The sequence below is a fragment of the Marmota flaviventris genome, chromosome 2 (assembly GCF_047511675.1).
Source record: "Marmota flaviventris isolate mMarFla1 chromosome 2, mMarFla1.hap1, whole genome shotgun sequence".
Classification (NCBI taxonomy): domain Eukaryota; kingdom Metazoa; phylum Chordata; class Mammalia; order Rodentia; family Sciuridae; genus Marmota; species Marmota flaviventris.
Window position 1 is genome coordinate 67991991 of NC_092499.1, and position 17221 is coordinate 68009211.

Genomic DNA, 17221 nt, shown 5'->3' on the forward strand with positions numbered 1-17221 from the left:
GGGAAAGATCTAAGGTGTGTGGGGACAGAGAGAAGAAGGACTAGATGCCACTGGAAGATCATTAGACTGTTAACCTTTTTATATTTAAAGAAAAAGGTGGGGGAAATCCTTCAGAAGATACAGACTGTTTCGTCCATCATATATTAATGCACATGAATATCCCAACTCAAAGCATTTTCCTTCTTGACAGGTTAAAGTAAAATTTTACTGTGTTGTCAGTAGGCCTTGGTTGCAAGAATGTGTGTGTGAGAGAGAACATGCAGCATGGTGGTGGTGGGGTTGCTGTGAGCCCCAGAATTCCTCAACCTTGACTCTTTGCCACAGAACTAAGTGAGGGCCCAGGGAGAAGGAAGCAAGGCCTAGTACCCACCACCAGGTTTGTGTAGGTTCGAATCTGCTTGTCTGTTCTACCTCTTTTTTTTTTTTTTTTTGGTGTTGGGGATTGAGTTCAGGGGTGCTCTACTACTGAGCTGTATCCCCAGCTTTTTTTAATTTTTTGAGACAGGGTCTTCCTAAGTTGCTGAGGCTGACCTTGAACTTGAGGTCCTCCTGCTTCAGCTTCCCAAGTCACTGGGACCACAAGTATGCATTGCTGCATCAGGACCTGTTCTACCTCTTAGCAGCTGCTTCCAACTTGCCCTCCCTCTCCTTTTCTTTCATAAGGAAAAAGTTCCCCTAATATTGGAAGATGGTCTCTCAGCAGATCCCTTCTCAAGGACCAACAGGAGACAGGAAATGAAGCATTATTGAGGTTTCCATTCCTAGTTAATGCTTAACTCTCCTCTCTTTCTCCCAACAAATAGTGCAAGAGGTAGTCAGGACACTGGCTTCAAACAGATTTGCATTTGAATCTTTGCTACATGCTGTGCCAACCTTGGGCTAATTATTTGCCTTTCTGGGCTCATTTCCTCTCTCTCAACCTCTGTAAGGGCAGGAACCATATGTGCTTTTTCAAAAAATATATTTATTAGTTGTCAATGGGTTTTTTACTTTATTTAATTTTATTTGGTGCTGAGGATCAAACCCAGGGCCTCACATATGTCAGGCAAGCACTCTACCACTGAGTGACAACCCCAGCCCAACCATAGGTCCTTTTTTTGCTGCTTTGTCTATGGTGAGCACTGTTCAGGGCACATAACATAGTTAGTTCTCATAAATGCCTGTGGAATAATGGAAATTAACCTCTTATCCACCCCCGCCTTTGTGACCACTTTGCATAAAGCATTGTTCTTGATCTGGCTAGTATGAGGATGAGCTAGGTTTATTATTTTTTAAAAAATATGGTTCTTCTATGAAGAAGCAACTCTATTGTCAAGCAACAAGAATCCCTTTTTACTGGTGGATTCTCATTATTCATATCAGTGGGATTTGTTGTTGCGTGTCCCCTTGATTCCCTTCTATGCCAGGTACTGGGGAGAAGCAAATTCCTGGTAACTGTCTAGGGAGGGAGTAAGCATGCTACTGCCTCCCTCCAGGGCCAGATGTCCCTCTCCCTCTTCCCTTTCATCCTCCTCCTCTTCATCCCTCTTTCTCTGCACACAGGGAAGAATGGCTGCCAGACATTGCCTGTTTGGAAAAGTACAGCTCAATAGATATGAATCAGCTTGGGCAGGCGAAAAATAATTCATGTCTGACCAACTTGATTTAGTGCAGGTTGTCCATTCTGAGTCTTCTTCTCCCTTCTAATTAGAGGAGATTGGTCTTGATGGTAGGAGGGAAGAGTCTGAATTTAATCTGTCTGTATTTGTGGAAGGCCGGGGATGGGATGGATAAGGGGATGCTTTCCCATTTGTCAAAGCACTAGTGAGGAGGAGGAGGAGGAGGAGGAGGAGGAGGAGGAGGCGGCAGTGGTGGTACCCTTGGGTCCTTCTGGAATGGGCAACCTGGTAATGAACAGCCCACAACCTTGCCTTTCCAATGTTCCCCATCTCAAAACTGTGGTTCATGATGCCCACTCCTGACTTGTCTCCAAAGAATGCATGAAGATTTAGGGTTAATTACTTTACTAGACACAGCTCTCAGAGTCACTGGGCACAGTCAGGGTTGGGGAAGAGGCACAGGGATCGACACTTCTCCCCTCATCTGTCAGCACCCACAGTCAAGCCTGTCTGCTGTGGGTGGTGCTGATTTCCCCAAATATGTGTCAGCCCTGGGCCATTTGCCAGATTCCCTGTGCTTCCTGTGTCTTGGGGCAGCTTAGTTCCTCAAGCCCTTGGGCAGAAGGGCCTGAGAACTCTGTGCTTCCTGTGCCTCCTCCAAGAACATGTCATACCATCTGTTAGTCACTCGTGTACCTACTACATGCCAGGCACCATGTTGAGAGCTGCAGTGGGTTATGCAGGCAGCCTCTGTATCTCACTGGGTCTTCCCAGCAGCCCTCAGATGTTTGTCATGTCCCAGCTTTTTACTGTGGAGAAAATGGGAGGGCCAGGGAATCAAGTACCCAAGGTATAGCACGAGTCCAGTGACCAGCCAGCTGGCTCCCGACTGTGAAGCCTGTGCTTCTTCTAATGTGTCGGTCAACAACAGGTGCACGGAGGTCCTCTCCCTAATGGGCTTCTGCAAGGTGCCAAGGGCTCTGTGCACAGAGGGTTCTAAGACCAGGGTCTGTGCCTTACCCTCATCACAACAGTGCTACAACCCCTCCTGGTTATCTTAAGGCAGAGAAAGAAACATCCAGGCCAATAAGGTAGATTGCTATTCCTAGAGATTCAGATTTCAGGAAGGGTGAATACGAATGTTTTTTTCTAGAAGTATAAATATGAAGGCTTCACACGTGACTAGAATGTGCCATGATTCCCCTGTCTGCACACTGCCTCCCCGTTGCCCACTGCTGGCAACTTTCAACTGGTGAGGAAGGGAAGCCCCCTTCAAAGCTTAGACACTTCCCTGGGGCCCATTTATGGTTAAGGAGGCCCTTATCTCGAGTCATCTCCTTACCACCTTTAATCAAAAGGAAATCCCTCCGTCTGTGAGGGCCTTGGACCTTCCCTAATCTGTTCTCAGCAGGTGCCCTTCCTAAGTTTCATGCTTGCTTTCTCTCCCTAGGTGTTGACTTTAAGATGAAGACCATAGAGGTTGATGGCATCAAAGTGCGGATACAGATTTGGTGAGTTGGGTAGGAGCAGGCAGGCTTGGGCAGAGAAGACCCTGGGCTGCTGTTTAGAAACCACAGTCATGGGCAATCCCTAGGCCTCGTCTGGGATAACTGGACACCTCTATGAAGGCGAGAAGTCAAAAAGTCCATCCCAAGAGTGAGCCTTAACCTCCTAGCTTGCTTAACAAACATCATGGAATAGATGAACAAATCACCAAAGGGTAGGAATTAGAAGGAATTGGTGAACTAACTGTTGTGGGTTTATTGTAGAATTAGGCTTTATCCTCAGGCTGTGTCACACTGGGTAAGACAGAAGGATAGAAGGCTCCACCCTGGGTTTACTGCCTGATGCAGTTGCCACTAGTAGCCACCAGGGGCTGCTGTGGCCCTCTCACCTGATTGTCTTGAGAGCACTACTTTTGCAGGTGGAGCTACCTCCTAATCCCAGAAGGGATGGTAAAGACATTGCCTTTGGAGGTCCCATGGGCACCGGGGGTGGAGCATCATCCTCCCATTCAACCAAGTCTGGCCATAATGGCCAAATTTTAGAATTGTCCAAGGCTCAGTTGGTGCAGTGCAGATACAGTTATCAGGAGTGTCCTAGGCCTGTGGGCCTCGTCATTGCCAGTATAGAGGAGCTAACCTCATATCGCAGAGTCAGTTGTGCTCAGACCCCTTTGGGGATCAAAGCACCACTGATTTTTCACCTTGCAGCTCCCCAGTTTTTCCAACAAAGGCACAGGGTCTCCCAGTTCTTGCTCCTCCCTCCCTATCTGCTCCCACGGTCCTTGCTGCTCTGAGGGACTGGCTTTCTACTGCAGGGACACAGCCGGCCAGGAGAGATACCAGACCATCACAAAGCAGTACTACCGACGGGCCCAGGTGAGCCACCATTTTCAGGTAGTGGAGGTTTAGCTGCCACCCCACTTTCACTATGGGTATTTGAGGGGTGTTTGTGGTTATTTTGGTCACTGACCCCCTTGGATTGCCTTCAGAGGAGGGAACCTTAGGGCAGTCTTTCAGAGACCCACTGATCAGTCATTCCTCAGTTATTCATGGAGCACTTACTGTTGGTAGGTCCCCTACCCTCATCCCTAACTTTCACCCTCCACCCTGGGCCAAAGACCCAGGACAAAGCATGTGATGCCTTCCTACCCTAGAGAGTTCTGTGATGGTCCTAGGAAGTAGCAGCTGTGGGGGGTCTGAGAGAGAAGGAGACATTTCTAGATACTGAGGGGTCCTCATTATACTAAGCAAGGAGAGTGGCCCAGTGTGTAAAGACCCCCCTCCCCCATCTGGCTTCATGAGTGCACTCTTTCTGTGTGCAATCTCCCTCCCCCATCTCTCTTTTTCTCTCTCTCTCTTTTTTTTTTTTTCTCTCTCAGGGAATATTTTTAGTCTACGACATTAGCAGTGAGCGCTCTTACCAGCACATCATGAAGTGGGTCAGTGATGTGGATGAGGTAGGAAACACCACCTCACTGATGGGTGGGGAAAGGGCACCTCAGGGGACGGTAAAGCAAGGGCCAGGCCAGATGGGAAGGGCCAAAGCTCTCAAGGGCTGGTGAGTCAATGCTACCAGGAAACCTAAACCCTGCCTTCTGCCGGCTGGAAGAAGAGCTCTGGGTGGGTGAGTCATGCAGAGCAAGCTGAAGCGGCCATGCCCTCATGCTCTGTTCCTTGCCAGACCTCCATGCTGTGTCTCTCCTGGAAATAAGTTAGTTCCATACCTGCCCTGGGAGTAGATTCCTTCTTGAAATCTCAGGACTGGGTGCAATTACAGGACTGGGCTTCTAGACCAGAGCCGTGACTCTGCCGATAGCTGGGGAGCCTTGGGCAAGCCATTTGAGCTCTCTGGGTCCCAGTTCCTTATATCTGTTGAACAGGGGCTGCCAGTCTTAAGTATGACCTTTCCAACTCAGGTACCATTTTTTCAACCCAACAAAACACTAGGATTAGCCAGAGTGTCTTCTATCCTAAGCCACCTCTGGGACACTCTGGGGTCAGTCAAGGTATAGTAGTTCCTCCTTATCTGCTAAGACTCTCATTCTAAGACCCCAGTGGATGCCTGAAACTAAAGATAGTATAGACCCTTTTTTCTCCTATACAAACATACCTATGATAAAGTTTAACTTATAAATTAGGTACAGTAAGAGATTAACAATAACATAGTAAAATAAAATAATTATACTATAATAAAAGTCACTTAACACTTAAACACACATTGTTTATTTCTAGAATTTTCCATTTAAGTTTTAGACCATAGTTGACCATAGGTAACTGAAATTGGGAAAGCAAAACCACAGATAATGGGGGACCCCTGTACTTGGTAGAGCCTGACACTTGCCTCTGGTCACCTCACCGTGTCCCTAGGGCTCTTAACCTTGGTGGTGGTTTAGAGGTCAGTGTAGACTGGGACAGGGGAGATGGGAGGGAAGGGCATTTCTCAATGACAATTCTGCTTCTCCTTTGTCTCCAGTATGCACCAGAAGGTGTCCAGAAGATCCTTATAGGGAACAAGGCTGATGAAGAGCAGAAACGGCAGGTGGGGAGAGAGCAAGGGCAGCAGGTAGGTGGAGTCCTTCTGTAGCACCTCCAGGGCCAGTCCTGGGAGTGGGGACTGGGAGTGCACTCACCATTGTCAGGTCCTCTCACATGTTCCACAGCACCTTCAGGCCCTGGGGAGTTGCCATCTTTGAGAGGCTGCTCTCTGTCCTTCAGGACAGTATTTGGGGTCCATCCAGAAACAAAGACCTCTTGGGCACCAACTTTTGTAGGTCCAAGGTCCAAGTTCCTCAAAACAGGGACTTACCAGAGCATCCCTGTTAGGGATGAGGAAGGATTTCAAGTTGCTAATGTCTTCTTGAATCACATCCAGGCATAGCTATGTTTTGCAGTGAGGAAACAGATTCCTGTCCTCCTTATGCTGGGAAAGAAGTAGGGAGGAAAGTGAGGCAGTGAAAGGCCCTCAGTCAGGTGTGGAATGTTCAAGCATGCAGGAAGACCATCCTCCCAGAGAACAGGAAGAAAGACTGATAGTATGAGACAAGAGTCCTCCACCCACTCTGAGGACCTCGAGAGTTTTTCTCTCCCTCTTCAGTCAATAGCATTCCATTAGCCCTTAAAATAAAATTGATTTTTTTGGTTACAAAAAATAATACATAGTCATTGAAAATGTGGAAGTAGAGGTAACCCTGTGAGAATAACAGTATTTATCAAGCACCACATGTAGGGCACTGTGCTCAATAAGTGCTTTTAGGAGCATGACCCCATTTAATCAACCCATTACTTTAGGTCATGGACACTGTCATTCTCCTTTAACAGAAGAGGAAGCTGGGGCTTAGGGAGAATAAGTAGCTTGTCTAAGGTCCTACAGCTGTTGTGTGGCAGTCCCAGGGAACCTCATCTGGGTCTCTTGCACTCCAGAGTCACTCCATAGTGTTTGCTAACATGCCGCACTACCACTGCATTTTGGCATCTTTGTTTCCTGAGGGGAACTGGGGGTGTACGTGCGTGTTGGAGGAGTGGGGTATATTTGTGAATCATCTTTCCCCATTCTGTGCCAGTCTGTGTCTTGGAAGGAGCCCAGTCTCATCTGAGAAGTGGTCTGCTCTGAGAAATTGTCACTGTACAGCGTGGTCTGCGAGTGTACATGCCAGGTGGCGTGGGTGCCTCCCTTCCCTTACTGACTCTCTTTCAGAAATGTCCTTCTCTTGCAGCTGGCTAAGGAGTACGGCATGGACTTCTATGAAACAAGTGCCTGCACCAACCTCAATATTAAAGAGGTGAGACCACTGGGCAGCAGCTGCCCTGCCTCTGGCTGAGTCCGCAGAGTGGGGAGGTGAGAGGAGGAGGTGGAGACAGGAGCCAAGATAAGATAGGACTGGCCCCTTGGGCAGTTACAGAGTTGCCGGGAAGAGAAGACGCTGGCTAACCCATGCCCCTTGGTTTCCCAGTCTTTCACGCGTCTGACAGAGCTGGTGCTGCAGGCCCACAGGAAGGAGCTGGATGGTCTCCGGATACGAGCCAGTAACGAGCTGGCCTTGGCAGAGCTGGAAGAGGAGGAGGGCAAACCCGAGGGCCCAGCGAACTCTTCAAAAACCTGCTGGTGCTGAGGGTCCTGTGTGGGGCACCCCACACAAACCCCTTTCCCTCAAGAGGCCTGTGGGCAGACAGGGGAGCCTGGGCGTTGCCTACTGCTGTCCTCTCATTTGACGACCCTGTCAAAAATCAGTAGCTGCTACTCTTCCCCTGCCTGGCCCTGAGAGCAACTCTGCTGGCATCTCTGAGCAGCCTCTGCCCCCAGCCCCTCTACCCTGGAGTGGTATCCTTCAGCCTGTTTCCCCAGCCATGGGCCTGCTGTGACCCCCATGGTGTGCTTTGAGCGCCGTCCCACCACCAGAGCTCCCTGGACAATGGCTGAGGCTGGAGTCAAGACTGCTTAAAGGCTCCTTCTTTCTGAGTGCATCTTGGTCCTCTCTGCTTTTTCTCTTTTCTTCCCGCTCTTCACCTCCTTCCCTCAAATGTGTTTCCTCTCAAAGCCCCTCCTACCCTTGCCTGTGTGTTCCTGTGTGGCTGCCAGAGCAGCTCCTTCCTTCCCAGCCCTGCCTAAGGGAGTGGACCCAGGCTCATAGGGATGTTCCATCCTCTGCTCCATGGGGGACCTCCACCTGCTCTGTGGGTGGGCCAAAGGCCAAGGGTGCTTCTTCCTCTTCTCCTTGTCCCTGCCCCTTCTTGTGCCATGGGCCTGCCTCCCCAGTGACCTGGGAAAGTGGATCATGGAGGTAGGAAGGAAACACCAACTGGTGGTCCTCATGTCTGGGGCTGGCTGTCCTACCTCTTTGTGCTCCCCCTGCCTGAGCTCTGGCCTTGCTTAGCTGCCCACCTGCCTCTGTGGGAACTGAGCTCAGAGGCAGGTGTTTCAGAGAGAAAAAATGATGAGGGGTTGCAGGGATAAAAAGTCACCTCAAGTCTCTACCTCCCATGCAGGGTGTACACACCTTCTCACCACATGGGCCCCTGAGTCTAAAGGCCTGAGGGTACCACAGGGGCAAGGAGATCCCTGGGCCCAGAGCACTGGCAAACTAACTGTGCAGTCCAGAAAGAGGAGCACTCACAAGTGAAGGACTGGCTCCTAGCTGTCAGGGCCAGAGCAAGGGCAAGCAGGCCAGGGTCAGCATTTTGTAAAGTAGAGGGGATGTGGTGGCAGCAGGGCCTCACACACTCTAGGCTAGCACTCTTCCACTGAGCATGTCCCCAGCCCTGCTTTACCTCTCTTGTGGTAGAAGAGAACTTCCCCATACTTCTTGGCAGAGGTGAGAGGTGATGTAACCACATCACTCTTCTTTCACTAAACCCAGCCTTCAGCAGTCAGGGTTTTCCTGGGTCCCAGAGTTTGTGGGAGAAAAGCAAAGGTTTCATGGGAAGAAAGGAAGGAGGCCCTGGGTAGGAATGCTTGGGACTGTTCTCTTCAGCCTGAGTCAAAGTGCACCCTTGCTCCTATGTAGGCTCGAGGGTGTGCCAGTTGCACTGTGGGGAGGGAAAAGGACTTCTGTCTCCAGAGTTCTGTGTTCAGGAATTTTCTTTAACCCCAAAATAGTCCAAGAGTCCTTGTTCCCTTTCAAGAGGGAACAAGTCAATTGCCAGCCCTGCTTGGGTTCCTCCTGACCTTTCTGGAGTGGGAGAAGCCTAGGTGAGAGGATCATTCCTAGTCTGTACTACATGCTAGGATTGGAGCCAAAGCAAAGAACTGGGCACTGAGCCCCAAGGACCCAAAACCAGGGCACATACCTGTGGAAGAGAAGAGCCCTATTTCTTACTCTTCGAAGAAGGAGGTGGGAATAAAATCACTGGGCACTTTCTCTAGGCTTACCAAACCAGGAAAAACGGCTAGTGGGAGAGGGTGGCTCAGGATTTCGGAATGGGGGACAGGTGAGCACGGTGGAAGGAAGAGGGGAACAAATCACTGGCTATAAGTTCAGAGAGCTGGTTCTTTAGGATGAAGCCATGAGTGGCTGGGCGCTTCCTCAAGGACCAAGTTATGCAGCAGCACCCTGGGCATGGGAGTGGTAATGCCAACCCTGCCTATCCTCAGGAAGGATGAGAGAGAGGAGAAGTTATATTAGGCACTGGCTCCAACCTGTGAGCCAGTGTTGTCACTTCCTCTGCAAGTCAGGCAGAGTTCCAGCGTCTCTCTCCTAACCCCCTCAGGAAAGAGGGATTCTGTTTTTACTGTATCCTAAGGGTTTGAGAAGGGAGAACATGGGCCCAGGAGTCTATGGACTGATGAGCTCTCTCCACAAGCATCACGGCAGCGAGCAGAGGAGGGCTGGGATTTTAGGATGCAGCTGCACTCCCCAGGTACCAGAGTCGGCTCCTTGCCCCCAAACTTTAGTGCAGGAGGTGGTCTGGGCTGCCATTAGACCAGGAATGTTGAGCAGGCTTTCCCAGCCTGTCTTTTGGTCAGTACCTCTGCCACTTTGTCCTGAGACAGCTCAGCCCCTGGCACCACCTGCTCCTGAGCCCCACCATCTCCCTGTGATGGGTGAACTTTGTGTACTGTGTCTTGGGTCCATTATATGAATTGTGAGCAGGGTTCATCTATTTTAAACACAGATGTTTACAAAATAAAGAATATTTCAAACCACAGGTATGCTTGGCTGTTTGAGTTCCTGGGAGGAGGTTTCACTGGGACCCTGGTGGTAACCTGGGAGGGGGAGGCCTCTGGTAGAAGAGGCCTCAGAATTCTAAAGCAACAGCAGGAAAATGATGGTGAAATGGAGAACTTTGTCCTTTGTGTGTGTGTGTGTGCCTTCTCTAGTGCTACCTGTAGAGGAACTCAAAGCAAAGGCCCCCTGCCCTGAAAGAAATAAGATGAAGCACAGTCATTGAGAGAACTGAACATCCATGTCTGAGGGAAGAGGAAGCTGAACATCCCAGTCAAGTCTAAACGGGTCTTTGAGGCCAGTATAGTTCTCATCTGTTCAGTGAATTAAGAACAGGTCTTCCCAAAGGCATGAGAAGGGATTGAGTAATTTTTCAGATTTGTAATTGGATATCTTAGGGGAGAGAGGCAGACATGAAACTTCAGGACTCTAAGTAGTTAAGGAGGCTGACGTTGCTCAGTGGTAGAGCACTTGCCTAGCATATATGAAGCCCTGGGTTCAATCCTCAGTACTGCCAAAAAAATAATAATAATAAACACTTTGGGATATGGATTTGGTTAAGGAGCTAGAGAATGTATGGGGGTAAGGATAGAAAGATGAAGAAAGAAAGGAGCGAGGGCAGGACAATCAGTAGTCTTAAGATCTTAACCATACTTTACAGAACACTGTGATACTTGGCTCTTCTGTTTCTAATAATCACTATATGAGAGAGGGAGTGTGGTTATCTTTATCCGCACTCAACAGATAAGGAAACTGCTTGGAGAACTTCAAGGATTTGCCACAGGGCCCCAAGTAACTTGTGGAATTACAGCTGGAAACCACTGTAGTAGTGGTGAAGGTTTGGCATTTCAATTTAGAAAGAAGAAATCTCATTTATAGTCAGAATTGAGAACCACCCACCTGAGCTTTTCTGTCCAGTGCTGCTTCCAGAATAACCAGTGTCCTGCAGAAAGCTGTGCAAATCACACATTTGAAGTACAGGCCCAAAGTCATGAGCTGCTGAGAAGTGGGGCTGCTATGAGGCAGAGCTGGGGTCGGAAGTATTTTAGGAACGTCTCACCAGTCTTCATCAATTATGAGAATTGAGAAAACTAGGAGATTCCTAAGGATCCTAGGTTGAGCTGGAGGAAAGGGAGGGTGTCCCCAACGCCATACTCTGAGCTCCTATGGCCTGGCCCAAGAAGGCTTGCAAAGGGGCAGCCACTAAGAGGTGTCTCCGGAGCCCAGGTACTAGGGGAAGCTCTAGGCAGGAAGATAAATATGGCAAGTTAATGTCAAGGTTTCAGTCACTGTCAGAGCCAAGTCCCTCTGACTCAGTGGCTTGGTATGGACACTTTTGGGTGACATCCAGGAACTCTTTCCAGTCTTAGCAGAGGACACACTTTATTCCTGCCACTCCTTCTGGTGGCAAAAGATTCCATTCCCACTTAGATCATGGAAGCTTGCTTTCAGTGAGCAGCCAGATGAGATATGGGGTTCCTGTGCACTTAAACAGCCATGAACACGCCGCAACGCAGAACAGCTAGGTGCTCCCTGGTGAGTAGTTCCTCCATCTCAACAAATCACTCTCAAGACCAGCTGCTCCCCAGTCTTGCTTACTCTTTGTTCTAAGAGGCAGCTCCCAATGGGTGTGTACCTGTGGAAACACTCTCCAGGAAAACATCTACCTTCTTACTGAAATTTCACACTAAAATCCCAAAGCCAGGGAAAGCCAGTCTTACTGAGAAACCAAGGCATTTTTTAAGAAGTGATTTGTTTGGTTGGTGGGTACATCAAAGAATGAAGTTGCTTTAAGGTCTGTTTAGTTTCTGTGGGCTTTTTATTTGGGGGGGATTCCCCTGATAGCCCTTAGCAAGTCCTAAGATGCCAGGCTGTGTGACTGGTATTGACATCATGGACAGCCCACTTGGATCAAGAACGACAGTAGCCATGCTTTGATGCACTCTTTTTTGGTGGGGATGGGTACTGGGGATTGAACTCGGAGGCACTCAATCACTGAGCTACATCCCCAGCCCTATTTTGTATTCTTTTTAGAGACAGGGTCTCACTGAGTTGCTTAGCAACTCGTTTTTGCTTAGGCTGGCTTTGAACTCGTGATCCTCCTGCCTTAGCCTCCCGAGCTACTGGGATTACAGGTATTCACCATCATGCCCAGCCTCGATGCACTCTTCTGTGGGGAGAGGGTCAGCACAGCACACACACACACACACACACACACACACACATTCACCTCCAAGGGGGAAAAAACAAACAACTCTTGGGGACTGAACCTTTTGGGAAAGAAGGGATGCAGTTTACCCACCTGTTCTGTGATTCATTCTCACCGTTATCCTAGCAACCACTCCATCCTCATGACTGGGGGTGGAGGTGAGGTGGAGGTGGAGGCTATAACACAGGAGATGGTGCAAGGCAGGGACAAGGCAGGACAGGGACTACCACTCACTGAAAGTCTTCATCTCTTTTGCCTGTGCAAGCTGAGGCACTGGAAGTCATTTTTTCTAGGAAATGACACAAACTCCTCCCAAGGGTACCTTGGATTTTGTGCTTCTGGAAGGTAATAGCCAAATAGAAATAGGTGAAGAGTAATATGTACATTTCAGGGGTCATCTGAGTCAGGTGGGCACACTCCCCAATTCTCTTCCTCATCTTTCAGATCTCAGCAGACTCACCTCTCTGCACAATTCAGACTGGCACTCCATAAATGCATTCAATAAATGTCTGTGCCAAGTGAAAATAACTTGCTGGGGAAAGCAGGAGTCAATCTTGTATGTCTCCCTCCCTTTTTTCCTCCCTATGCGACCTTTAGGTCTCTGGTTTCCTGCAAGTAGTGAATTATTTACATCTGCTCATAGCTATCAAATTGGTCCTTTCCAGGTTGCCAGCAGGGTGGGGCCGGGAGGCGACTGTAAGTAGGAGGAGCAATCACCTTGTTCAAACAATGCATACAGGTGAGTCCTGCTTTTGCTAAGTCATCCTGAGAACTCAAAGGCCCATTGTGAGATCTTCTGTCCTTCCTAGGTCCTCCTTCCTCCCCACTCCCTTGAGAGACCTGTAAGTGGGTGCACAGCACTCTGCAAGACTCACTCTGCGCTTCACCATGGCCTACATCGCCAAGTCTTTCTATGACCTTAGTGCCATCAGCCTGGATGGCGAGAAGGTGGATTTCAACACCTTCCGAGGCAGGGCAGTGCTCATTGAAAACGTGGCCTCTCTCTGAGGCACTACCACCCGGGACTTCACCCAACTCAACCAGCTGCAATGCCGATTTCCCAGGCGCCTGGTGGTTCTTGGTTTCCCTTGCAACCAATTTGGACATCAGGTGAGGTGTCCCTTGTGTTGTGCCCAAGGAACTGGGCTGATGAAGCTTGAGTAGGATAAGGGAAGGGGGTGAATGACTTTGCGTGTTTGAGTGTCAAGAATTGTGGGCATGTCCTTCAACCTAGGTCTTTGGGAGCATGTGAATACTTAGGGGCAGTAGACACGCTATGAGACTAAACACTGGGGTGGGTGTTTATTATTTACTGTCTTCCCACTGTAGTCCATGAAGGCTGGTTCCAGGTCTATTTTTCTCTCCATTGTGTCCTCACTGCCTAGGGTACTGAAGGCACTCATTAAATATTTGTTGAATGAATGAATGGAGGAACCAGAAGGTCAAGAATCAAACTAGAATTAGACTTACTCAAGTTCTTCTCTTTAATGGCTATGTGTCCTTGGAAGAGACACTTGATTTTTGTTTTAGTTTCCTCATGTGTAAATTGGAGATAATACCACTTAGCTCACAGGATTATTGTAAGATTCATGGGGTGAGATATAAAAAGGTAAATAGAAAAATATAAAGCATTATGCAAATGTAAGCAATTTATTACTTGGATTGAAGATTGTTTAAATCAGTCAGTGGAAAGTGAATATGATGAAAGGGAAAGATTTGTAACTTGCATGTGTGTCCCCTCTGGGCACCACACACACCTGTCTCTGAATAACAGGTCGAGTTGTTATGAATCTTCAGCCTGCACACCTTAAGTTATCTCTTAGGGATTCTTCTATTTCTACTTGTGATTTTAATTGTATAAGTAGGCAGAATGTCCCCAAGCAAACACTCTAATTATAATCCCCTAAGTTCGATTCGCAATGGCATAAAAAGGCCATGTAGAATTAACCAAGATGTAAGCAGGAAGGCTGAAGGATCACTGACTGACAAACCAGAGTCCAACCATTACTGCTCTCACTGTTCCTTCCCTCCCTGCCAGCCTTTACCAGGCAGGAGAGACAGAATGGGTAAAACCTCCTGCCCTAGAGGTACCCCAGGCTTACCCTGTTACTTCCGCCTAGTTAGTCACCAGAGGGACCACAACCTAGGAGCCAGCCAGCCATGCATTAAGAGATTAGAAATCTAATAGAGTCAGCAGGCTCATGAATGTTATGATGGCTGGGAACTGACAGCACTCGCAGGTTCTGGTAGATCAGAGGTGGGGACTTTTTCCCAGAGGGAGACATCTGACTCTCAGACTGGGGAGGAAGGGGTGGAAAATAAGGGATCTCACCAGCCTTTTTGAGTTGTCGGGGTGAGAAGTGCTGAGTGGGAACAGGAATGGGGTGGCAGTGGGAAGGGAAAGATAGGTAACAGTTTCTGAGCTAAAGCCTTTGTAGCCGAGAACGGTCAGTAGAGAGGAGGAGCTTTGGACAGCAGCCTACAAGTGAGAAAGTAATTACATATTCACAATCTTTAACTTTCAAGCATTGTTTCCTTTACTGCCCACCCTCCACACACCTATCCTAGAACCCTCAACCCTCTATCCTATTTGAGTCATTCCTGATGGTCACTAAGTAGTTCCATTTAGACTATCATTGTGGTCTCTAACTTGCTTTGCCTTTATGACATCTGAAAACTACATTTTCTTGGTTGGGGTCTTTCTTCCCCAAACTGTTGTCCTATTTGCACTTCAGTTCTAGGACAAGGCAGGAGGAAAGCTAGACGCTCTAAGTCCAGTCCCCTGGGCCTCACTTTCACCCTGCTTTGAGGAGCTGAGCAGGGCAGAGGCAAAGGCTGTACTCAATGTGTAATCAGAAGCAAGGGAGGCACAACCAGGGTAGAAGAAAGGGAGAATGGGGGTAGGGAGTGCAGAGCATGTGTGTACATGTGTAGACAGGGAGGCAGGGAGGTAAGTAGACCGACAGGTTCTGGGCAGTATGACCTGAGCCTCCCTTTCTTTTCTTTGTCTGCCTGGAACTCAAGGTCACTTGAAGCTTTAAAAAAAACACTGCTCAGGATCATTGGAGTCAGAAGAAATGATTCAAACATACTAAATTTTTAAGTATAAGAACAGCCAAGCTAGGAACGCCAAGAACTTTCAGAAATGGCCTAGCACACCATCAACAATAGCTAGGAGAGGGGAAAAAAACCGAGTCTAGAGAAGGGCCGAGCAAATGGAGGACACCCATTTAGGGAAAAAGGATCCTGGGAAGGGAGTGTAGGAGGGTGAAAGATTCGCATGCTGTGGAACCTTCATTTCCTGACCCTTTTCCACGCTCTGTCTTCTTCCTCCCCTTCCTCCCCCAGGAGAATTGTCAGAATGAGGAGATCCTGAACAGTCTCAAGTACGTCCGCCCGGGGGGTGGATACCAGCCCACCTTTACTCTTGTCCAAAAGTGTGAGGTGAATGGGCAGAATGAGCATCCCGTCTTCGCCTACCTGAAGGACAAGCTGCCCTACCCGTATGATGACCCTTTTTCCCTCATGACCGATCCCAAGTTCATCATTTGGAGTCCAGTGCGCCGCTCAGATGTGTCCTGGAACTTTGAAAAGTTCCTCATAGGGCCGGAGGGGGAGCCCTTCCGACGCTACAGCCGCATCTTCCCCACCATCAACATCGAGCCAGACATCAAGCGCCTCCTCAAAGTTGCCATATAGATGGGAGCTGCTCCGCACACGATCTCCTGCTCTATCCAGTCCCTGAGTTTTCTTCCCCAGGATGCAGCGTCCCCTTGGGAGCCACTGCTGGACCGAAGCCTTCCCTCCATGTCACCCCTTCATTGAAGAGCCCTGCCTCTCCCATCTGCCTCTTTCCTTTTCCTCTCTTAACCCTCTGGAGACCAACTTGGGGCTCTAAGACTGGGCAGGCTTTGGGCCTTCACAGAATGATGGCACCTTCCTAAATCCTTATGGGTGGTGTCTGAGAAGTGTGAAGGGCCCATGGCCAGCCTGCCGGATGAGTCCAATAAAGGGCTGATGTAGAAATGGCCAGGCTCTTTGTGTCTTCTTCCTGGACAGAGGGTAGAGGGTAGTACAAACTGCAGGTGGGACAGGGGCACTGGCAGCACACAAAGGTGTGGTGGAGGGAGGCTCCGATCAAGGGGATACCCTGATTACTGTCTGGACAGCAGGCTTTGGTCACGGTCTGCAGTGGCAGAAAATGTGAATTGTGTTATTTTATGGCTCTTCAAAACTGGGGGTGGGGAAGAAGAAGTAGTGAAGAAGAGGAAAAGACAGTGGGCCCTTTGGCTGAGCATGCTGGGAGGTCGTTGGAAGATTATAATCAGGAAGACTTCATATCACTGTGAATACTGAGACAACTAGATATTACCTGTACCTACACATTCCTGAAAGGCAGTTTGGTCAACATTTACTGACAGCAAGAGTATAGAGGGTGCAGTTACTGGAAACAAAGAGCACTTTATCTTTCCCCCTGATTAACTTATTGGATGTTTTTGATCTTTAGCTAGAATGACCCTCCATCCCTTTAAAATTCATATTTACCATTACTCTTCTCAAATTCATATATTCACAAATTCAAACAAACAGAGGCATGAATGATTGGATTCACTTCTTCCTCCATGAGGGTGGGGACATGAGAGGGAAGTCCTCCCTGAGAAGAGACATTTTACAATCTGCCAAAACACGATTGGTGCCCTGTGTGCTGAGTGGCTTAGCAGGGAGGGTGTCCCAGAGTCCTTCTATAGTGCAGGCATATTCAGAATGGATCAATACCACAAAGGCCAGGTTCTATCATGTTCTGGAGAAGATACCTGCTAAGAGGCCACTGTCCCATCACTATGCCTAACAAACCTCATCCTGGAACCTTCTCATTTCAACTTTCCCTTCTTTGACCACTAGATGGAATATTTCACTTCTCTTCACTGAAGCTCTGAAGGGCCAGTTCTACAAACTAGACACACTGCTTGAGAATCCCAATGTTGAATGGGGAAGTATTTTTCCTTGAATCTGTACCCTATAACCATTTTTTCATGCACTGGTATTATCTGAGAAGCAAACAGTGGAATAGAGGTTAAGAATCCATACTGTCCAACCTTCAATGAGAGCTGTCATCAATGGTGCTATATTTCAAAAAGGTAACCTGAGCATTACAGTGGGAATTCCCTGGCATCCTTCTGCAGGGCCTTCTGCTAAATTAAGACTGACCTTAACTTGACTCTTCTAAAAACTTGAACCTTTCAGATTCTT

The 17221-nt window shown here is 48.5% G+C and overlaps 2 protein-coding genes and 1 long non-coding RNA gene across 3 annotated transcripts in view; 2 read left to right on the top strand and 1 right to left on the bottom strand.

The window, feature by feature from the left end:
* Positions 1 to 9745, top strand: part of Rab15 (RAB15, member RAS oncogene family) — a 25871-nt gene extending 16126 nt beyond the window's left edge. The window contains exons 2-7 of the mRNA XM_027929439.2: positions 3049 to 3109; positions 3919 to 3979; positions 4483 to 4560; positions 5577 to 5666; positions 6817 to 6882; positions 7054 to 9745. Of these exons, the coding sequence (XP_027785240.1) occupies positions 3049 to 3109; positions 3919 to 3979; positions 4483 to 4560; positions 5577 to 5666; positions 6817 to 6882; positions 7054 to 7212 (515 nt within the window). The 3' untranslated portion in view covers positions 7213 to 9745. The remainder of the gene's footprint in view (positions 1 to 3048; positions 3110 to 3918; positions 3980 to 4482; positions 4561 to 5576; positions 5667 to 6816; positions 6883 to 7053) is intronic.
* On the bottom strand, positions 5304 to 12395 carry LOC139704700 (uncharacterized). Its single transcript, XR_011706624.1, has 2 exons — positions 10663 to 12395; positions 5304 to 6023 (listed from the first exon to the last, which is right to left on the bottom strand). It is a non-coding gene; the product is annotated as an uncharacterized lncRNA (long non-coding RNA).
* A 247-nt stretch (positions 12396 to 12642) lies between these two features.
* Positions 12643 to 15999, top strand: Gpx2 (glutathione peroxidase 2). The gene is made up of 2 exons (XM_027929441.2): positions 12643 to 13081; positions 15320 to 15999. Exons 1-2 carry the CDS (start codon positions 12860 to 12862, stop codon positions 15668 to 15670), a joined length of 573 nt encoding a protein of 190 aa, XP_027785242.2. The 5' UTR covers positions 12643 to 12859; the 3' UTR covers positions 15671 to 15999.
* The last annotated feature ends 1222 nt before the right edge of the window (positions 16000 to 17221 follow it).